The sequence below is a fragment of the Lycium ferocissimum genome, chromosome 11, assembly GCF_029784015.1.
Source record: "Lycium ferocissimum isolate CSIRO_LF1 chromosome 11, AGI_CSIRO_Lferr_CH_V1, whole genome shotgun sequence".
Lineage (NCBI taxonomy): Eukaryota > Viridiplantae > Streptophyta > Magnoliopsida > Solanales > Solanaceae > Lycium > Lycium ferocissimum.
This window is the reverse complement of record NC_081352.1, coordinates 16,709,204-16,730,431: the sequence shown is the minus strand read 5'-3', so window position 1 is coordinate 16,730,431 and position 21,228 is coordinate 16,709,204. Positions and strand designations below refer to the sequence as shown.

The following is a 21,228-nucleotide window of genomic DNA, read 5'->3' as shown; positions in this document are numbered from 1 at the left end:
TGTCATTTGAAATCGGCACCGGTATCTTCAGGCAAATCTAAATAGGGCCCAAAGCAGCTAGCCCTAAAGAAATTCTCCAACCCCTGCTGCCGGAGAATGCCCCTGAAGGTGTCAAAGCCCTTGCCCATGGTTGATCTAACCACAAAATCACCAGACAAATCCTTATTTCCATTCAGCGGCATCGTCACGCCGTACTTTTCAATGCTGAAACTCTTGACGACCTCCTCAATCGAAGGTCTATTGGGATCTGTGGCAATACTAGAAGACTCAACAAGATTGGCATCCATATTATGTTTCCTTTTTCTTCTTAACTCGGCCAAGGTCTGATCTGTTGATTCTTCTTCTTCATTATCATTTTCAGTTTCTGCATCTTCTTCACCTCCTTCATCCCCTTCAGCTCCTTCATCCCCTTCATCTCCTTCTTCTTCACCTACTTCTTCTTCATCTCCTTCTTCTTCATCTCCTTCAGCATTTTCTTCATTTTCTTCATCTCCTTCACAGATTTTTCATCATCTTTTTCACTTTCTTCTCTAGTTTCTTCACTTTGTTCATTTTTATCACTTTCTTCTTCATGCCCAACGAGAGGTTTCGTGGGTTTCCTCTCTTTACGAAGCCCCGTCACTAACTCTTTCCTCATATGTTGATTGACAAATAGCAGTCACAAGTTTATCTAATGGTGTTTGCACCTTAGCTCTTTTACTACTTTCTCCCTCAGTTGGTTTCTCTCCTTTTCTTTTAACTGGAGCCATTTTATCTACACACAGGAGATAGAAAAACAGTTTTAATTGGTTAGTGCAACATTCAAAGTAAAAAGGGAAAAGGAATATGTTGCAACAAGTAATCGATTGTTGCAACGATTAAGAATATGTTGCAACAACTTATTACTTGTTGCGGCAGAATCTTAATGTTGGAAATAGAAAAACATAGCAAATCCTTAGCAAGCTGTTTTGATTTTTTACAACAACTTGTTAATATGCTACAACAACTGCTTCGATTCTTTGCAAAAACCTCAACAATTGTTTTGATTTTATCCAAATAATGTTGGATAAAATCAAAACTTTTCCTAAACCATAGCATGACAACAACAACAACAACAGCAAAAACATCTAAATTTAACTACAAAACATCTACATTTCACTACAAATACACAACCATCACAAATCTCACTCACAACTTAAACAAAATACACCAAATAGGATTTTTTTTAACCATGCAACCTCAGCAGATGTTTGCAACTGTCAAACAAGTGCTGAATTTGCTGCAACAACAACAACAACAACAACAGCAAAAACATTTAAATTTAACTACAAAACATCTATATTTCACTACAAACACACAACCATCACAAATCTCACTCACAACTTAAACAAAATACACCAAACCATGCAACCCAGTAGAAATGTTTGCAACTGTCAAACAAGTGCTGAATTTGCTGCAACAGGTAACCTCAGTTGTTGGAAAACATCAACAAAATTGCAAGCCTTTTTTTTCGAAACAACAAGGAGAAGAAGAACAAAAACAACACGAAAAATCATAATTTCACAACCACAACCACTATTTACAAACTCACAAGCCCCAACAAGTGCAACAAATACACGAAACTACAATAAAACAAACAACATTCAAGAAAAACCCATGCTCTTCTTCATCTTTCTCTAACCAAAATCATCATTTTCACACTCGATTTCAAAACCCTAACTTTTGAACCAAGTGAAAAAAAAAAAAAAAAAGTTTACCCGAGAATGAATAGAGAAGCAACAACAAGAGAGAGAGAGAGAGAGAGAGAGAGAGAAAAGAATGGAGAGAGAGGAATGAACGACAACAATGGTGGTCACCGGTTTTTTGCGAGAGAGAGAGAGAGAGACAGGACTGGAACCGCTTTTTTTTTTTTTTTTTTTTTTTTGAAATAAGATGAACAAGTAGTTGGGATCGTGGGGGAAGTGGGTTGGATGGAGTTTTTGTATAATGTGTGTGGGTTGGAAGAAGTTTTTGTATAATGTGTATGGGCTTTTGTGTATTTTGTAAAAGATTATAAGTTTTAAAAATTATAATTCAGTCCCAATTTTAGTTAATCACATTTTTAAGACAAGTTTGACCTTGGCTGGTCAAACTTGTCACCATTTCTAATTATCAGACTTTTTTGTCACCAAAACTTAAATCTTCCTGTTGTGCTCATGTGATGGCTTAGTACTTTTAAAAGACCATGACGAGTATGTTTTGTGGAATCCATCTACAAGAGAATATCAACAACAACAACATACCCAGTGAAATCCTACAATGTGGAGTCTGGGGAGGATAAAGTGTACGCAGACCTTACCCCTACAAGAGAATATCGAATTCTTGAAATATGTCCTTATTTGAATGATGGATGCCCGAAAACTTGTGGGTTGTGCTATGATTCGAATCTTGATGACCACAAGGTTATACTGATATGTAGCTCGTTTTACATTGTTAACTCTTCGAAAAAGAGTTGTTGGACAAAGAAAACAAGTTTCCCTTGTCCACTATGACTATTTAATGATCATTGCTCTCACGGGATTAGCACGGGAGATCGTGTATTTTGGCCTCTGAATTGGAGTTTGATCAGCGAATATGTAGATAGGAGTACTTCTGCAATCATATACCTTGACGTGAAGTCAGATGAAGTGAAAAAGCTTTCAGTACTAGAATTTTTAGGTGCCGATGGTTTCTTTGTTTTGAGTACTTTGAAAGGTCGCCTTAGTTTATATAGCGGAAAATACCACTAAGAATTGGACATAGGGATTATGGAACAAGACGGCTGGAAATGGTTAATGAACGTGTGTAACTTGCCCAATATTTGCATGAAGTTTGTACAAGATAGAAAGCTTTTGTGGTGCGGTGAAATTGGTGAAATTCTCCTTCACGAGCAGTGGAATCAACAACTGTTCATCTATTATCCTAAAAGGAAACAATTTGTTACAGTACATTCTGTAGCTGATATATCCAAAGATTCCAAGAATGCCACGCCGTTAATGTGTTTGGATAGTTCATATTTCTTGGGACTCAATGTCAAGGAGGAAGTAATAGTCCCTCTATCTGCATGATGGTCGAGTCTTGGAGGCGGGGCCAGGATTTTCTAACATTTACATTCTTCTTTCTCAGCATTAATTTAAAAATAAAAATAAAAAAGATCTGTAATGTGAGCAGTTTGAAATCGAATCTGTGAATTTTCTTCCCTTTTTCCTTTGTTCTTCTCTATGTAATTAGGCAGTAATTCAGCTTTCGCTCCATATATTTATGTTGGATTTCATGGTCACAGATATATGAGATTGAGCTTTCTGTGTTCCTACAGATACTAGATTGATATTCTAATTGTCAGTGCTGCACTTTTGTCTCATTTGGTACATGGTTCTGTTCTTTTATACCCCGATTGTGCCATTTTGTATTGCACCCTATCTTCTTTAATCTGTTCCAAAAAGAGTGACACCTTTCTATTTTTGGAAAATGGTAACTGTAGACTTCCCTTTTTAGCCTTAACAACCTGATTATGTCGGGACAGAATATCATGGCATGTTTAAGACCACAAGTTCTGGTAAGTCTTCATTTTCTTCTTAAACTCCGTGCCAAGTCAAATAGTGCCACATAAAAGTAAAATAGAGGGAGTATGTCTCCATGTTTTCTTCAAGTCTTCATATAATTTTATGTCTTTCGCCTTTTGGATGATAATTTTGCGGAGGTTTATGCAATATTGCTTTATGTTACAGAAAGGCCAACTTGGTTTCTGGGATATTGGGGAAGTACATGAAAAGACAGTAAATGGATTACCTAGAGACCGGGATTTCATTGTTACTGATGAACCTTAATCCAAATGGATTGGAGGTGATTTTTATGAAAAAAGCAGTTCTGGTTAAATTAATTATCCATTGTTTCAGATATTGTAGTTGGTCAATGCCTACGGGATATTTGTTTCCATTATATTTGAATATGGCGCGGTGGTGGACACTCGTTTTCTGATATAACTGCGGTTTACTCCAATCAGTCATACTAATGTGTTTGAAAAGAATTTTCTTGGTAGCACCATACTGCTTATGGCTGTTTTTTCAGTTCATAGCTTTCAGGTTTGTTACCAAGAATCCAATATGATGAAAATGTTTTCTTTTGGATTTTATATTACCTTTGCGATGCCAAGAAGTCAGTCGTCATGGAAAAGAAAACATATCTGCATTCATGGACCCAGAAAGGGGTTTAAATGCATAGGATGTAATCCAGTGGCAGAGACATCCTTTATAAAAAAGTGAACGAATAGATCCAACCATCGGGGTTGCTGACACACTTACAAGCTGAATTGTGATAATAGACTAATACTGGTGATCTATACTGAATAGATCCAACCATCAGGGGCGCCGAATAAGAGATGAATTTTAAGAAGTACAAAGTACAGGCATAAGTAACAGTGAGTTTCCAATTTAGTACTCTTCAATTTGTTTGTCTTAGTTTGACTGACGAAGTTTAAGAAAGTAAAGAACATTTTTGCATCTTGTAGTCTTAAACTAAAGATATACATATTGTACCAAAATGCCCGTTAATCTTGTGGTCTTAAACATGTCATGTGGGATGTTGAAATTAAAGAGTTGCCAAACTAGGAAAGAGACATTCTTCTTTAAATAGACTAAAAGGAAAGTAGGACAAACAAATTGAAACAGAAGGAGTATATGATTCAACTATATACATATACTAGCAGCTGATTGAACCATATTTACATCTGGCCATGGTGACCCTAACAAAGTTTTCTGCTATGCTACCAATACACACCCTCTTTCTCTCCTACATAAACAGAGTGGGAGAAAGAAAGCTTATGCTCCTGTGGAATTCCATTGAAATAGAAAGCTTTTTGGCCAGTTCGGCGTCAGTATTGGATTAAAGTTGGACAAAAGAACTATCGGAGAACTACACACATAATGCAATACCTAGCTACTTGAATATGATGTCCGTTTCCTTATGCTTGTGCTGCGGTTCTGCAAGGGATGATCAATGGACTCTTTTTGATCTCTCAGCTTCATTTCCTCTATTTCATCAACCGGTTTCGAACTGGAAGCAAACCAAGATAGAGTACTAGGCTGAAATTCTTCCTGATAAATCTCATTATCACTACAACTAAATATTTCAGTAGGTGACTTTCCATTGTCTGTTTCCTCAGAGTCCCTATTACTCCAGCTAGTTTCAGAAGAAGTAGCGCTGACTGTATGAAACAAAGTAACACTCTCTTTTTTCGCGCCTTGAAATGAGAAACTCCTTGTTTTCCTATCGGACAATGGAAGGAGGGAATTTGAACGAGAACCAACTTCATCCCTTCCCAAACTGTATGATGTTGAGAGCTTCCTCTGTATGCCTTCTCTTTCTTTAACTAGATCGCCTAACTTTTCCAACACCTCATTTGCTATTGCTTCCTCAGCTGCCTTTTGTTGAAGCTCTGTGATTGATCTGTCAAAAGCTTTCTTCTGAAGTCGAAGTGATCGCTGAAACATGGACCAAAAATAAAAAAGATGAGTTCAGGTTCCAGTGGTTTGGTAGAACATGGAGTAACTGAATAAAAGAAAAAGGTGAATATATTATCTGTATATTCATATAATATACATACAAATACATATAATAGAGATATCAGTATCTAGGTTTTATATACTTTGGCTACAGCCCGTAATTAATTTTGGCCGACAGGAAAAAATCCCCTAAAAGAAAGAGAAAAGGTCAGACATACCTTTCTACTATACGAAATATCTTAATTTTATGCTGTTATATGTTGGGGTCATACATACGCTTGGGTTAGAAAATCATCTTGTATTTTCCTTGACCCTAATGGAGCTCCAACATGAAGTATAATGGAGGTAACTTTAGACTGGAGCTGAGCTCCATTAAAGTCAAGGTCAAATATGAGACAATTTGTTGACAGCAAGGGTGCATTCTGTATGGAGGAAAACATTTTCCTGAAAATGTTCTTCCAATTGTCCCATGTTCGGTTGGTCAAATTTTTGGAAAACATTTTTTCTATGAAAACAAGTTCCGTACAAATGAGGAAAATGACTTCCCTAGTGGAAGTAGGGAAAACAAGTTCCACAAGTTGCATTCCATACTGACTGTGTTCCCACCCCACCCTCCAACACCCCTCATCTTCACCCCCATACCCCCACCCTTACCCCCACCTCCACCTCCACTTCGCATAGTATTTGTCTAGATTATATACAAACTCTTTAAGGATAATATGTTTTGCTTACACACCAAACACAAGAAAATAAGCAAGAAACCCACTTATTTTTCTAGAAAACTTGACACTGAACACAGCCCAAGAGTATGAATGACTCCAAAGTATAACAGCGGGTAAAATTAAGATATTTCGTACAGTAAATAAGGAACTTGTGGGAAAGCATATTGAAAGAAGCTAAATCCATAAAATGCGAATTCCGGTTTAAATATCATATTTCATACAGGAGAAGACAAATAGGTGAAAAGAGAGTGGGAATGTATCTCAGCTTACTCTTTTCTCTAAAAATTTCCCAAGATCTTGATTTTGAAGCTTCTTTTTCTTCCAAAACATGCAGCAAAATCTAACCAGTACTACTAGTACTAGCAATACGGTAGATTCAAAGATCAGAAACAGCAAAATTGTCTTCTTATTACCTGAAGAAAAAAGAAGAGAATTATTCTGGAATGTTAAGTTGGTTTATTATCAATATCACTACACATATGTAGGATGTTACCTGTGTAGATGCTGAAATTCTTAGGTGTAATCTGTGAGCAGCTTAATGCATACTTCTGACCTGATTCAAAAGAATGATGAAACAATTGACACAAGAGGATGCTCGGGGGCGAAACTAGAAAACTTTTAGATTCACGTGAACCCTTTAACTTTTGTTTAAACTCTACATTTGTATTAAGAAATCCACTAATAATATATAATAGATTCACCGTGAACCTAGTTATTATTGTATATTAACATGAGATCGCTATAGGAACTTATAGTAATAGATGATGTTGCCTGGCTGCAATACAAGAGAAAATAATTAAAGGTATAGGATATTTACGTGAGCCTCGGCAAGGCAGTGGGTTCCCGATACCTGCACGAGTGATCCATCTATATTAGATACTCATTAAGCACCAACAAATTGCTGAGGGAATATCTCTTTGGATTTCCACACATAACTCCAGAACTGAGAATTTTATAAACTGCATAGAAATGCATGTTAAATCAAGAAAGAAAGTTCATATTGCTTCCTTAAACAAAAGGTTCATTGTGCTTCCTTAAACTAACATTGAAGCACTGCTCGAATCCTTGATGACTACATCGCTCTCTTAGAATGAAAAGAAAAGGAAATTTGTTTTACTCAATAATAATATGAAATTTTTGAATCCTGTTGAGACATCATGTGTACAATGTAAACATAGAACATCCTGTAATTGTGAAGAAACTCACTTGAAGCTGCGAAAAAAGCAAGGAGGACACTTTCATCCAGAAGAAAATATTGCAGGTCACTTCTCAAAAATTCCGAGGAGACTTGGCCTGATGCAATGTTAAATAATTGACATAAGGATGCTGCAAGAATGCTGGATTTATCGATTGATGTTGTTAATAAAGCCAAAGAGATTTCGGGCGGGTTAGTTACCAGGATATTGTTCAGACCAAAATATAGTTCCAGTAGCTGGATTTATCAGTGTGAAGATAACGCCCTTTGGTTTCATCGCGGAGATGTAAGAGTAATCTCCAATTATCCGAGTAATCTTTCCTTCAATCTCTGTCTGAGAAACATAGATTGCATACCCTGAGCAATCAAGAACAGGACTAACTTGAATTACAGAATCCATGTTGAGCACTTTCGGGAACTTTTTGACAACTCCTTTTGGTGAAAACGAATAGAGGTATCCATCCAATGAACCAATAGATATCCAACCTGAAATTGAATTTGAAATAAAAATCAATACTTTTGAAGGCCTGATACAATTAGAAGTTCATGCCAGATACACTTAGTTAAAAGCTGTGATATATGATAAGGACTAATACAGTCAGACCTCTCTATAACAAACATTTCACTACAACAACCATACTCTATAACCACATTTGACTGTAACACCATGTTTTTTGTGGAACCCATCTTTCATATTATATTATATTATATGTTCTTTATAATATCATTTCGCTATAGCAATCAAAAAATATCGAAACCAACGACGTTATTATAGAGAGATCTGACTGTATTACCATTAGAATCAACAGCTGGGGCATAATCTGCGGTACTTAACGATCCAAAGCTTTTCTGCCACAAAATATTTCCCCTGGAAACATCAACCGCTAGCACCAGAGCTTTAGCTGCTACAGTAACATACAACATGCCATTATTCCCAGCTGTCATGGTAAGTGTATTTCCGAATGAACTGCAATCTTGTATCCATTTGAAATGTGGACTACGAGTTGACAGAGCATAGATTTCTCCTTGATTAGTAGATATCTGCAGTCGGAAAAACAAAAACGGTTGAATCAGGATATATCAAGTAGGGATAATTAGATTTTTGGACATCTCTAAAACATAATAGCCGGTAAATGTATGTATATTTATAAACATACATATAATATATGTATAATATACATAAATATATAAATAATATACATAAGACAGACGATTTAAATAACAAAAAATCCAATATTTAAAAACTGTATCGAGAATGACTGTAAAGGTTGGAAATTGAGACCAGATATAATTTGATCATTATGACTCAGTGTATAGGTTTTGTATATTTTGGCTAGCGCCCATAATTAATTTTGACTGACGAGCCGAAAATGGGAAAAGCCTAGCCTTGTGCAAAGGACAAGTTTAAAGAGCATGGAACACAAAAAAGCTTACGTATAAGCTAGCTTCACAATGATCGAACACTGGCACCGAGGAAAAATAACAGCCCGTGGTGTTTTTCCTACAGCCTTGACGATATCCATGCTGATAAATCGCCGGGCCAGCACTCCAGTGCAGCTTGCCTTGCAACCGGTAAGCAAAGAGACCCCGGTATTTGACATTGATAAATACATAGGAACTGGATATACTTACTGCAAGGCCAATAATTTCACCTGGTCTTTCAGATTCCGTACCAAAGAACAATTCTACAGCTTTTTCAAAACTGCCTACATTCAAAGGGTTGATCTTCAGCACTCTGTCTTCTGCAACCACATATATCTACCAAAAAATAGCTTGCATTATTAATAACCATACAGAAATACTAAAAGAAATAATACCAATTAATTGAAGAAACAAGATGTCATATCAAACTTGGTAAGGCTGCCCAAATTTTTTGGTTCAAAATTTGCAGGATTTAGGACTCTACTCTATCGCTACATGAACGAGAAAGTTCGGCACATAATGACCAATTTGGACAAGGAAAAAACATCCACATATTGAAGAGAAGCATTAGAAGAGTAACGAACATATAAGTCAGTTTTAAAAATAAATCCCATCTAGCATTTGAGGTATGCTTCAACAATTAATTGAAGCGATTAAGTCTGAAGCCTTGCCTTTCTTGATTCCCCTAAAACTGGAGCTATACTTGGGCTACATTTGTAATTTAGAGATAACGTCCATACGACAGAACCATTACTTTCAAAGGCAAAAAAGTTCTTTTCTGAACACACATAAACCTTCCCATCATCACTGATCAGTGGCTTGCTGAGCCTATATGCAGCTTTCTTGAAAGATTCTTGACCTGAAGAAAAAAAAAATGTAAAAATTCACGATATTTTATTAGGTTGAACCATTCGGTCAAGAATTTTTTGCAAACTAAGTTAAGATTACATAGTGGAAAATAAGGCCAAAATTCAACAGCAAGATCAAATGACAAAGACGGAGGAAAACAATGTAAAAATCCCAATCAAAGCTTAACTGTCTAGAAACAAGATAAGCAGATTCAATAAATCCTGTAAGAAGGTGTGTGAAAGAACCAATTTTATTTACATAAGTTGGTAGGTGAAGTTGTATTCATGAACAAATTACATAAAACTATAGGGAGAAAAACACATCAATGGTATACCACTGGAGCATGAAGTTAGGCCAGTATTTATCTAAAAATTAGTACTCCTATTTCAAATTCTTTTGCAAAAAGAACCAAGAGGCATTGGCTCTATACTGTTCGTCAAGGTTACAGGCTAAAGTTCACGATACATATAAAGGGTTCAACTTCTTCAATAAGCAGATTTACTTCTGAAAGATGTCTACTTGATAATCTTCCAAAGTGTTATGCAATGAGGTTAACTAAAATCCCCACCATTGCCCCTTGTAAGTTCCGCCCTAAAGACAACATCTTTAATTTCATGTTTTCTTCAAAGGACGCAAAACTGAAGCCTAAAGAAGTAAAGAACCACCATTCAAGCTACTTATAGCAGTATGAAAAGCAAAGCATGTTAAGGCAAAGATACAAGAGATTGACAACAGAGAGCCAAATTCATTCCAGTCTGACAGCTTTACAGTTTTTTTTCTTGTTTTTTGCACCATCAGGTTAAAATGATCAATAACATGTATGTTAAAATGATGCATAACAACATGTAACTGTTTGTCACACCCATAGGCGAATCTAGGATTTCTGGAGCATGGGTTCACCACTCAATTTTCAACCAAGTGCACCATTTAGTCTTTTGTAGTATGTGTTCCCGTAGGTAGTATTATACTAATTTTAGAAAATATATACATAAAATACCTAGTTTTACGGCGAGACCATGTGTTCACGTGCTCCAAAAATACCCCCTAAATTCGCCACTGGTCACACCTCTAATTTGGTGACCCAACAATATAGTAAATAACATGTTATAACCAGTTAAAATATACTACTCCCTCCGTTTCAATTTATGTGAAACTTTTCAGAGTACGAGAGTTAAACTTTATACCGTAAATTTTGACATAGATTTTTCAAGTTTGTAAAAATAGAATTTATATATTTAGAAACTACATAAAAAGTACTATAAGTCATGATAATTTATAATTCAAACAATTTAGAAAAAATATAAGAAAAGCATGATCAAAAGAACCACCTCGTAGACTCCCAAATAGTAATAGGTTCACATAATTTGAAATAGAGGGAGTACTAAATAGCATAAAAATCATTTACATAAGTCAAATCCAATTCATAGTATGATATGCGAGAACCAAGAGAAAAACAATAAAATATCGTAGTTGAAAAAATCACTTTCTTTTGTTCAACATCTTCCTTTGGTAATTCTAGTTTGGTAACATAAATGCAGTAAACAACTTGTTATAACCGTTAATACACTGATAGTGCAAAAATTCTTCAAAATGTTACTGTATATAAATACTGGCTTTCCTTTATTCCACATTGTTATTCTAACAAGCCTCTCTTACGTAAAATAAAGATACCTGAAAGTGTTTGGGGATATGCAAGAAATGGTGATGGTAAAAGCAGGGACAACATCAAAGCAACATGAATTTGCAGAGACATGAGTGTCAAACGCACAAGTGAAACATGCATGCAGGGCTACAAAATCCAAGTTGACCAACGAAATTTCTATTGGATATTTGAAACCTAACACTTCACTTCTCAAACATTGCAGAGCGGTTGTTGAAAATAACAAACATTGCAAAAGCGGTTAATTAACCGCCATAGTTAATGGGGAAAGAAGGTGCAAATATAGGATGAACAAATTTTTCCTAGCCAACTTGGTGTCCACGGAAACATGACCGAAAAGAAATACTATCACTAAGATGTACTGGAGTAGTATAAGATTTACTTGCACTTGATGGGAATCAATTACAATAAATTGGATCTTTTTTTCCCCGCTTAATAATAATAATAATAATAATAATAATAATAATAATAATAATAATAATAATAATAATAATAATCATAATAATAATAATAATAATTTGTTGTAATCGATTAGTTAACATGTTCATGTTGGTTAACCATATTCTGAAACACAGAAAAAATTATTGGCTTATCAAATTATCTATTGAGCCGTAAAAAAAAATTCAACGAAAAACAAAAACGAATCCACTATTACGTCTTCTTCTAAAAACAAAGATTCTTATATTGCTTTATGTTGATGCAGGTATGGTACAAAATACTCAAAAAACGAGTATTGCAATGGTAGCCTTGATGGATAGCAAATGTGCTTCATGCCTATGGTAGTCCAATTCATTTTGTTGGAAAAACCGTGATAGTTGAAGCATTGGCAATTTGAAAAGCAATTCATACTACGGTGAGGCAAGGATAGAAGAATATAACCATATTATTAGATTCGTCAATTATGACACAAAGGCTTAATAGGAAAATAGCCCCCTTCTTGAGATGTAATTACTGTGTGTGAGGATATATATTTGGTCTTTCAGGCATTATCTAGATGATGTAGCTTTTATATATATATATATATATATATATATATAAGTAGACATGCTAATACGTGTAGCCACAGATTAGCTAAGTTAGCTTCATCACTATTTCATGAAGTCTCTTGATTTGGGAACTTCACGTGTTAAGTTGTCAATGATGCTTCTTCCTTACAATTGAATTCGTTTTGATCAATGCATATCAATTTTGTGAAGAAAAAATTTTATAAATGTCCTAATTTGTTATTTGCTAATTTTCATTTTCAATTATTATTTGTTGATTTGAAGCAATACTAAGAACAATATTTTTCAACAGATAACAGTTTCACAACCGCACGACTGTTTTTCACTTTTCAAAAAACCGTCATCTTTTACATTTGTGTCACGTCGCGTAGGTTTGTTTGAATGAATAAATTCACAAACTTTTTTAGACTGATTGATACTTACCACCCTTCAGTGTCTTTGGGTTTAAAGGATGTCTTCCTTTTGTTTCGGATGCAATTCGAGATGAATATTCGTAGAAAAAGTCGGTCCAATCATAATAAAACAAAGAAGTAATTCGATGTTTTGTAAATTAATAGAAAATTTTGAATTTCTCCAATATCTTATATAGTGATCGTTTTGCCATTTACGGTAAACAAGGATTTATTGATCATATCAATTATTTTTGTGTTTGGTTAGTACTTAATAATATCGAAGATCCTTACTGCCGTGTTAATTTCAACAGGATAAATTGTTGAAATTAATCGTAGTATAGAATCCGAAATATATTTTATTCAACGTTCAATTAATTGTTTTATTTTAGCTAAATGTAGTACCAGGACTACTTGGTACCCGAATTCATTATGAAATTTTAAAACGAGATTATCTACCCTTGGATATCCTCGATTACCTCTTTCCTTTTTCTTATTTACTTAAATAGCAAACAAAACCCTATCCAGCTTAACCGAATACATGTTTTTCATTATGCACTATAACCATCTCCAATGCTACGAACCAAACATTCGCTAAGTATATGCACATAATCTAGGAATTACTAATCCCAGTATTACAAAACATGCATCATAATCCCAGCATAACTTTATATACGAATCAAAGGATTAACATTCATGGAACAATATAGGAATAGGTGTTAAAAGTCTAAACATGCAAAAGGAATAGAAATGATTAGTTGATATTAAAACTACAGTTCTTGCACAATTTAAACACTTTTTGGGTAGTGATGTTTACAAAACAAAACAGTTAAACAGAAGGAAAAGTCAATCCCTGGGCAAAAATGGGAAAACTTGGAAATAACCCCAAAGGCAATTATTAGGAATCGTCAACTAGACAACTCTAGTTTATATTTTTATCCTTCAGGCCAAAGTAAAATCCCAAAGAAGTATTTCCTGCCCTACAACTCTTGTATATCTTTCGGCAAGTCTTCTACCTGAACCACCATCTCTGAATAGTAGCAACAGGAGTATTCATGAACGGGGCATATTGTTGAAGAAGAGGATTTACAAGCGTCCCGATCTTGGCCCACACGCTCTGATGATAACCAGCAGTAGCAGGAGCATGATACATAAGCTTCAATATCTGCAAAGAGTTGCATTAATAGTCATTATAACAAACTAACATGTCGTACTCTCAATAAATGGGAATATTCGGGTATCGAAGCTGCCTAAGGTAACATGTACCGGACCAAGAAAAAAGGAAAAAAACGCTGACTTCTTCCAAGGTTTAAAAAACTATAACTTCTATTATTTCAACAACAACAGCATACAAAGTGAGATCCCACAAGTGGGGTCTGAGCAAGGTCGAGAGTACCCAAACCTTATCCCTACCTTGTGGGAGGTAGATAGGTTGTTTCTGATAGACCCTCCGCTCAAGAAAAGCGGTTTCAAAAAAGAATTGAAAAATAATATAAGAGTGAAAGAAACTCGGATGAAAATAATAAGAAAAGAAAAATATCGACAGCAAAAACAGTAAGATAACCACATCTTCCATTATTTCATTGAGTTTAAATTCTGAATCATGATGCTGTCAAAGTATGCGGGGTGGCAAATGGGTTGCGTTCGTTGGATTGGGTGGGTAACAAGTAGGTGCATACCCAACCCTGAGGAGGTACATGCTGGATTCAATTTCTTCCATTCCAACAAGAAATGTTTCCACTAAATGACACGGAAACAGTGAGAGACAGAAGAAAGAAGCAACAGACTCACAATTTTATTCATTTGCTTAAATCGAAGGAATAAATCATTTGAAGGAAAAAAGATGCTAATGATACAAGAATGGAAATGAAAGAACAAGACAAACCTGCCAATACATGAATGTTTGTATAATATTACGCTGCCACCTGAAATTTCATGAATAGGAACAGTTATACGCAAATAAAAATCAAAATAAGAATGTCACACAAGATAACAAGCACCCGTAAGTGCCAAAAATAAGTTCAGACTTACGATAATAGTGAGACAACTAGAAGAAATCCCAGTCCAATCTCAGCCTGTGAAGACAGTATGTTAAGAGTAGTCACATTTGACTCGACCCATACACAAGCCTCTTCCAAGTACTTCCTGTAGGTTGTCAACAAGTACAGACACATGAAAGAACTCCAAAATACCCAACCTACCATCATTAAAATTTGTTCGGGGGAGGGGGTATCAAATAATAACATTCACCGAAGGCATTTAGACAAAATCACAAATGTACAGAGCTTTCAATGTTTTGACAGGTACGGGAAAAGGCAATATACAACTAGAAGCTTCACATAGATGATAACTTCAAGAAGAGATGATATACAATTTCTTTCTGTGCAATTACAATTGCAGGTTAGCTACGACTTAGTTTAATCCATAATATATAAGATAACTTTCACTAATCAATATTAGCAGTGGGAATGAACTGTCACCAAAACCTACATCACAGATCCGGTTGGAACATCAAATATTCCTGAGTACAATTATTCGATTATTTAATAGGATTGCTACAATGCTTTTCTCCTAATCAGGAATATGTTTTGATTTCAAATGATTTTTTCATCTGTCTAACAGTTTCAAGAGAAACGGCTTTTAATTTCTTTGGTAACTCAACAAACAACTTTTTACCTGTACAAAGAAGATCTGCTGAAGTTACGTCGGAGAAATTTCGCAACATGTTCTAGTGCTCGGCATAAAACAGGAATCAAAGCAACTGCAAATCATTGGTCATGAACAAATTATTAAATGACGTTACACAGCTACTATACATTTTTTTTTAATGACAAGGGAACCCGCAGCCGCTACCCTTTGGGTACGCACAAGGTAAACCCCGCTCCTATGCAGCTACTGTACATTAAGAAGAATATAGCATCAAAAGAAAAAAAGGAAAACTTGAGTGTAGCTCACATTTCAGGAATAGATGGGAAGTGACAAAAGTAAGGCAGTAAATGAAGTAGATGAAATCCTTTGTCACAATCACGGACTGTAACCAAACTTGCACTGCTTGTAAATTCCAAGCCCTCGGTTTCTATGAAAAGTTACCAGATTAGAAATAGCCGCATAGCCCAAAGGACAAAAAACTGATCTCAAGTATGAAGTTCAACAAAATAATTTTTTCTTAAAAATATTACCCCATATAATGAGTATAACGAATATAGCGAAGAACATGCAGTTCCCAAGAAGGACAGTCGATATGCTCTTTTCGACAGATTTGCAGGTGTAAGCGGAAATATACAGAGAACTGCCACAACAAAAACCTGCAGGAAGTGTAACAAAAAGCAGTTTAAGAACTACCTAACTATTTCGTAGTAATACCAAAGTAAGAGTATCAAACCCAATCATCGAAATCTTGCTCATTGAGTCCCAAACTGAAGTTCATAGGCACAAGAGAGTATACCAGGTAACAAGAAGAAATGATTAAGTCAACCTTAGAGAAGCAAAATAGTGAGAGAAGCTTCAATAAATCTTGATCCACAAGTTTCCGAGAGGTCACAAAAGACATCTTTTTTCTTTGGGGGGTGGTTGGGTGGGAGGAGGATTTGGGGTTTTTTTTTTTTTTTTTGGCGGGGGGGGGGGGGGGGGGGTTCAGAACGAATTATGCACCATGACATCTAGAATAACCAAGGAATTAGGCTAAAGTCTTGTTTAGGAAATCTGACACAGGCATGTACATGATTCAAGCCTTTCATAGATCTAGTCACCAGAATAACTAAACCATTACTTTATTCTGATATACAGGTCACAAGAAGTGAAAGGCTATGACAAAGTTGTTTCTAATTGATAATAAAATCACCTCTTCCCCACAATCTTTCTGCTTTTCTTTTCCAAATTTACACCCCTGTCCGCAGATGTCAAATAATAAATCAATTGAAAACAAGGCTATAGAAGAGCCCTGGGGAAGAAATAATTCTATACTTAAATTTTCCATAGACACACCCATACTCCTAAAGAAGGCATCGCAACTACAAAAAATTGGCATACGTAGGTATCAAGAGTCAGTATTAGTCTAAAGGAATGAAGGTCCTATCCTTGTTGTATATAATCCACCTTTCCCTTATTGCTAATAATGAGTTAACCATTTGATCTTCTATGATATAGAAAAAGCTTCGATATTCTGGAATCAAACATGATTTTCGACAACATTATCGTGTTTAAGTTGTAAAGAGATTTTCCACATGTTTCCCATCACTAGTGTGAAAATACAGTACCCAAGCATTCACTGAAAATTGTATAGTTTGTCGATCCCATCGAAGTGATGTCGGATTTGAAGCTGGGGTTGTTGACGTGCCCGAAGTTCTACTAGCTTGTCCTACAAAAGAAACATATAAATTGCATTGAAATGAAACAAATATTTATACTTGAAGTGAAAAATTTCTCCAGAAGGAAGAACACTTTATTTATTTAATAAAAATTCAACAAGAAGCTCATACCAGTGTTACGTTGTCTTGGCTGGTTATTAGAAGTTGTGGACGACGATGTTGATGATGATGAGGGTTGTGCAGCTGATGGTTTTGCTGGTTGGGACGAACTGCTGGTAGTCATTGGCTCAACCACTAGACCAGGGTCCTGAAATATGGATATACTATCAAAAAAACCAAAGCACCAAAGAATCTCCCAAGATCAACACAAAAATGTAAAGATGTGTCCCACAGCAGATATCTGAAATGGTATTTTAGGTACAATAAAGCTCAAGGATCCGTCAAAAATGCAAAAGTGCTACTTCAAGAACTTGAACTGACTCCCCACTCTTACCACTATTGTGTATTAAAAATCTCATCATGGTATCAATCTACGTTGCTAAGAGCCTAGGAGTATTCACACACTATTTATGACAGGATGTCAGGATACTCCCTTCTGATTTTCATCGATTCCCCCAAAAGAAAATGGAGAAGGGGGTAATTAATCAAGTGAAATAAGGTATACAACCAACAATAAGCTCAATGAATAGACAACTAAAAAGCTAAGCCATTCAATTATCCAAAACAGAAGACAGTACTATACCTCAGGAATAAGTAACAAAAACAGTTAAAGGCACAGACAAATAACAAGAGGTGGGAAAAAGAAAAGTAGAAGCTGGAGAGGAGGAAAAAAAGCAGAATTGAGATTCTCCTCTCAACTTTAAAAAGTTCCAATTTCTGGAATTCCATGTACTTAAGGATACATAAAGGAAATAAGATGAGAATAAGCTTGGCCAATAGGAAAAAATAAGGACAATAAGGATGACAACAAAGTGCAGTACACATATTCAACAATAAAAAAGAAGAAGCCAGTATTATTTAAACGAAAGTACATAATTCGGAAGAAGATCCCATAAGATCAGAAAAGTCTGTGAATTTCATGTCGTACCACATCAATAAGTGCAAGGAAAAAGAAAGCAGCGCAACAACTTACAGTTAACTGGAGTTCGACAAAACCTAAACGACTCTTTTCTTTGAAACCAAAAAGGCCTAAAAAAAAAAAAAACTCATCTTCATTTAGAAGAATCACATGCTTAAACAGTCTACTCCAACAAGCAAAAAAGTGCAATTTTTTGAGATTTTTTTACAGACATTTTCAGTGCAGAGAGTAAAAGGCCCTGAGCAGTTCAAAGTTACAGGCTAATATCCATAAAACTCATCCATAGTGCACTTTTAACAATTAATCAATCAACTTCATCTCAACTTGAAATGGACTATAAGCCACTGAATACCTAATCAATTTACCCAAAAACCCAAAACCTAATTTTATTTTTTGAACACCCCATGGTTACGTTGAATCAAGATAATTTACAACTACGAGCCTTATAACACTAAGGCTTCAAAATATAAAAACTCGACTCCCAACAAAGTGCAAAAAACAACATTAATTAAGGCTTCCAAATTAAGTGATAGACGTTAGATAACATATACAGGAGTAAACAAAGTTCCCATCTGAAGTCCAACGATTTTGAGCATACCAATCAATTATCAACTTGGACCAAATCCCAAATTAGTTGAGGTGGGTTATCCAAGTACTTTTCATACATTGGGTTCTACTCTAAACCCATTTTTAAATTATCAATTAAACTAGAAAACAGGCTCATATACATATGAAGTGCACATGTAAAATTAGAAGAGAGTGAATAACACAACCAATAAAGTGTAAACAACACAAATCGAGATTAACACATTAATTAAGACTTGTAAATTAACTAATACACATCACTAAACCCCATCTGAAGTCAATATAATCATCAGTTTTAACACTTGAACCAAACAAAAATTAAACTAGAAAACAGGTATGTAGATATATAAGGAAGTGCAGAGAGGGGGGAATAGTAATACGGACGATGTAGCGTTGATAGAACTTGCGCTTAAAATGGTCAACGACGTCGTTACGAGAAGCCATATGAGGAGGAATGAGTATATTTGACCAATAATCAGCCCATCTTGGATCATTCTCATAGTCATATGCTGATGCTGCTATACTCTTCAGTTTCTGTGAATCCTCTTCTCCTCCCATTTTTCCCTCTTACAACTCTCACTGCTTTCTTTTCTAAGGCGATAGGCGTAAGAGAACAAGGGTTCACGATGAAAGAGAGGAATATCACGTTTTTGACTTTTCACTAAGGAATGAATTTATTTCACTGGTTTTGCAAGAAAATGAATTTCTACTTTTACAATTTGAACAGAAAAAATAAAAAAAAACATACATAAATATATTTTATTTGTATTTTTTTAAAATAATATTTATAATGGATTATATACATCCAAATATAACTCAATATATTTTATTTTATAGTTTACTAATTACTATAAATATAAATATTCGGAATTGTTGTATGAGGCATAATGCTAGCCAGTAAGAAACGCCTCGGGGTGTTAATGGCTTTTTTAAAAATTGACATAACTGGTCGAATCAAACTGTATCGAATTGAAAGTTTGATTTTTTTTTTTAATAAAACTGTAGATTTTTAAATAAATTTAAAATCATACCGAGTAATTTAGTAGTTTTTAAATTTTATAAAAATAAATCGAAAAAATATAGAATGAGGATTCAGATGAAAGGAATATGGCGTTTTGACTTTTCACTAAGGAATCCATCAAAACACACATAAGGTGTTTTGGTACAGAGGAAAATGTTCTCAATGAAAAGCGTTTTCCTCGAAAATATCTTTTTGGAAATAAGTGGTTTTTTTATTTGTCTTCTAGTGTTTGTCAAGCAAGTGAAAAAAAATTATTAAATAAAGAGCATTTATACATAATCTAGCAAAAACTACGAGATTGGGCTGGGGTGGGAGAGGCTTTTAGGGATTGGGAACATTAGGTTGACGTGGAGGAAAAAATAAATTTGAATGTCACTTACGGAACTTATTCTTTTAATTTTCATTAGGGAAGTCATTTTCTCATTTCTTTTTTTTTTAATGGAACTTATTTTTCCTATTTTCATTAGAGAAGTCATTTCCTAATTATTATTTTTTATGGAGCTTATTTTTCGAGTCCGCAATTTAAATGACCCAAAAAGCAGTGAGAGGTACAAAAATAACCCATTAAAAAAAAGTTACATAACTAACATGTGCGCACTAATTTAGGGCGCAATAGGTCTTTAATAAAATGGCCTACCATCTTCCACACCCTAACGGTTCCGCCACCATTTTATTTAAAAAAAAAAAAAGGATCATCAACCAAAAAACAGTGGTCCCCACCTTTAAAAAACATCGTTTTCGTGTTATTTTTTAATCCGAAAGTCAATATACTTGGTATATTCAAGGCAAGGAACAAGTTTCAAAGCTTGGATTTCGGAATAAAGCGGCGTAGAACTCGCTTTCAAAAACTCAAAAAACAACCTTCAATCTAGGTATTTTACTATGAATTTTCTATTACATTGTTAAATATATTATCATCCTAAGCATGATTAATGTGGGTTTCAAAAAAAAAAAAAAAAAGAATTACGCCAAAAAAATAGCGCAATTGGGGTTGTCCAAAGGCGCGATCAGCCCCTTTTTCATTTTTTTTTTTTGTTGGTTAATTGTTTGATTATTATCCTAAGCATGATTAATGTGGGTTTCGAATAAAAAAGACTTACGCCAAAAAAATAGCGCAATAGGGGCTGTCCAGTGAGCTATCAGCCCTTTTTTTTGTTTTTTTTTATTTTTTTTGTTAATTGTTTCATTAGCTAATTGTTAATTATTTGTTAATGATATGTTAATCTTTAATTATTTGATTAGCTACTTGTTAATTATTTGATAATGATATGTTAATCTTTAATTTTTTGTTAATGATTTGTTTATTGTTTGATTATAGAAAAATATACTAATCTCCTAATAATTTATTACGAAAATAAGAAAAATAAGCTCCATAAAAAAAATGAGGAAATGACTTCCCTAATGAAAACTAAAAAAATAAGTTTCATAAGTGACATTCCAATTTATTTTCTTCTCCCCATAAACCCAATGCTCCCAATCCCGAAAACCCTCTCCCACC

The 21,228-nt window shown here is 34.8% G+C and overlaps 2 protein-coding genes across 2 annotated transcripts; both read right to left on the bottom strand.

Moving 5' to 3' along the window:
- Positions 1 to 4,732: 4,732 nt before the first annotated feature.
- On the bottom strand, positions 4,733 to 11,439 carry LOC132038076 (protein GAMETE EXPRESSED 3). The gene is made up of 10 exons (XM_059428802.1): positions 11,358 to 11,439; positions 9,509 to 9,696; positions 8,850 to 9,173; positions 8,210 to 8,456; positions 7,617 to 7,901; positions 7,427 to 7,513; positions 7,038 to 7,070; positions 6,714 to 6,773; positions 6,491 to 6,633; positions 4,733 to 5,477 (listed from the first exon to the last, which is right to left on the bottom strand). The coding sequence occupies exons 1-10, from the start codon at positions 11,437 to 11,439 to the stop codon at positions 4,929 to 4,931; spliced, it is 1,998 nt and encodes a 665-aa protein (XP_059284785.1). The 3' UTR covers positions 4,733 to 4,928.
- A 2,042-nt stretch (positions 11,440 to 13,481) lies between these two features.
- LOC132035865 (uncharacterized) lies at positions 13,482 to 19,377 on the bottom strand. The gene is made up of 9 exons (XM_059426005.1): positions 19,094 to 19,377; positions 17,218 to 17,353; positions 16,996 to 17,096; positions 15,919 to 16,044; positions 15,695 to 15,815; positions 15,416 to 15,500; positions 14,771 to 14,884; positions 14,625 to 14,664; positions 13,482 to 13,904 (listed from the first exon to the last, which is right to left on the bottom strand). The coding sequence occupies exons 1-9, from the start codon at positions 19,265 to 19,267 to the stop codon at positions 13,752 to 13,754; spliced, it is 1,050 nt and encodes a 349-aa protein (XP_059281988.1). The 5' UTR covers positions 19,268 to 19,377; the 3' UTR covers positions 13,482 to 13,751.
- Between the last annotated feature and the right edge of the window lie 1,851 nt (positions 19,378 to 21,228).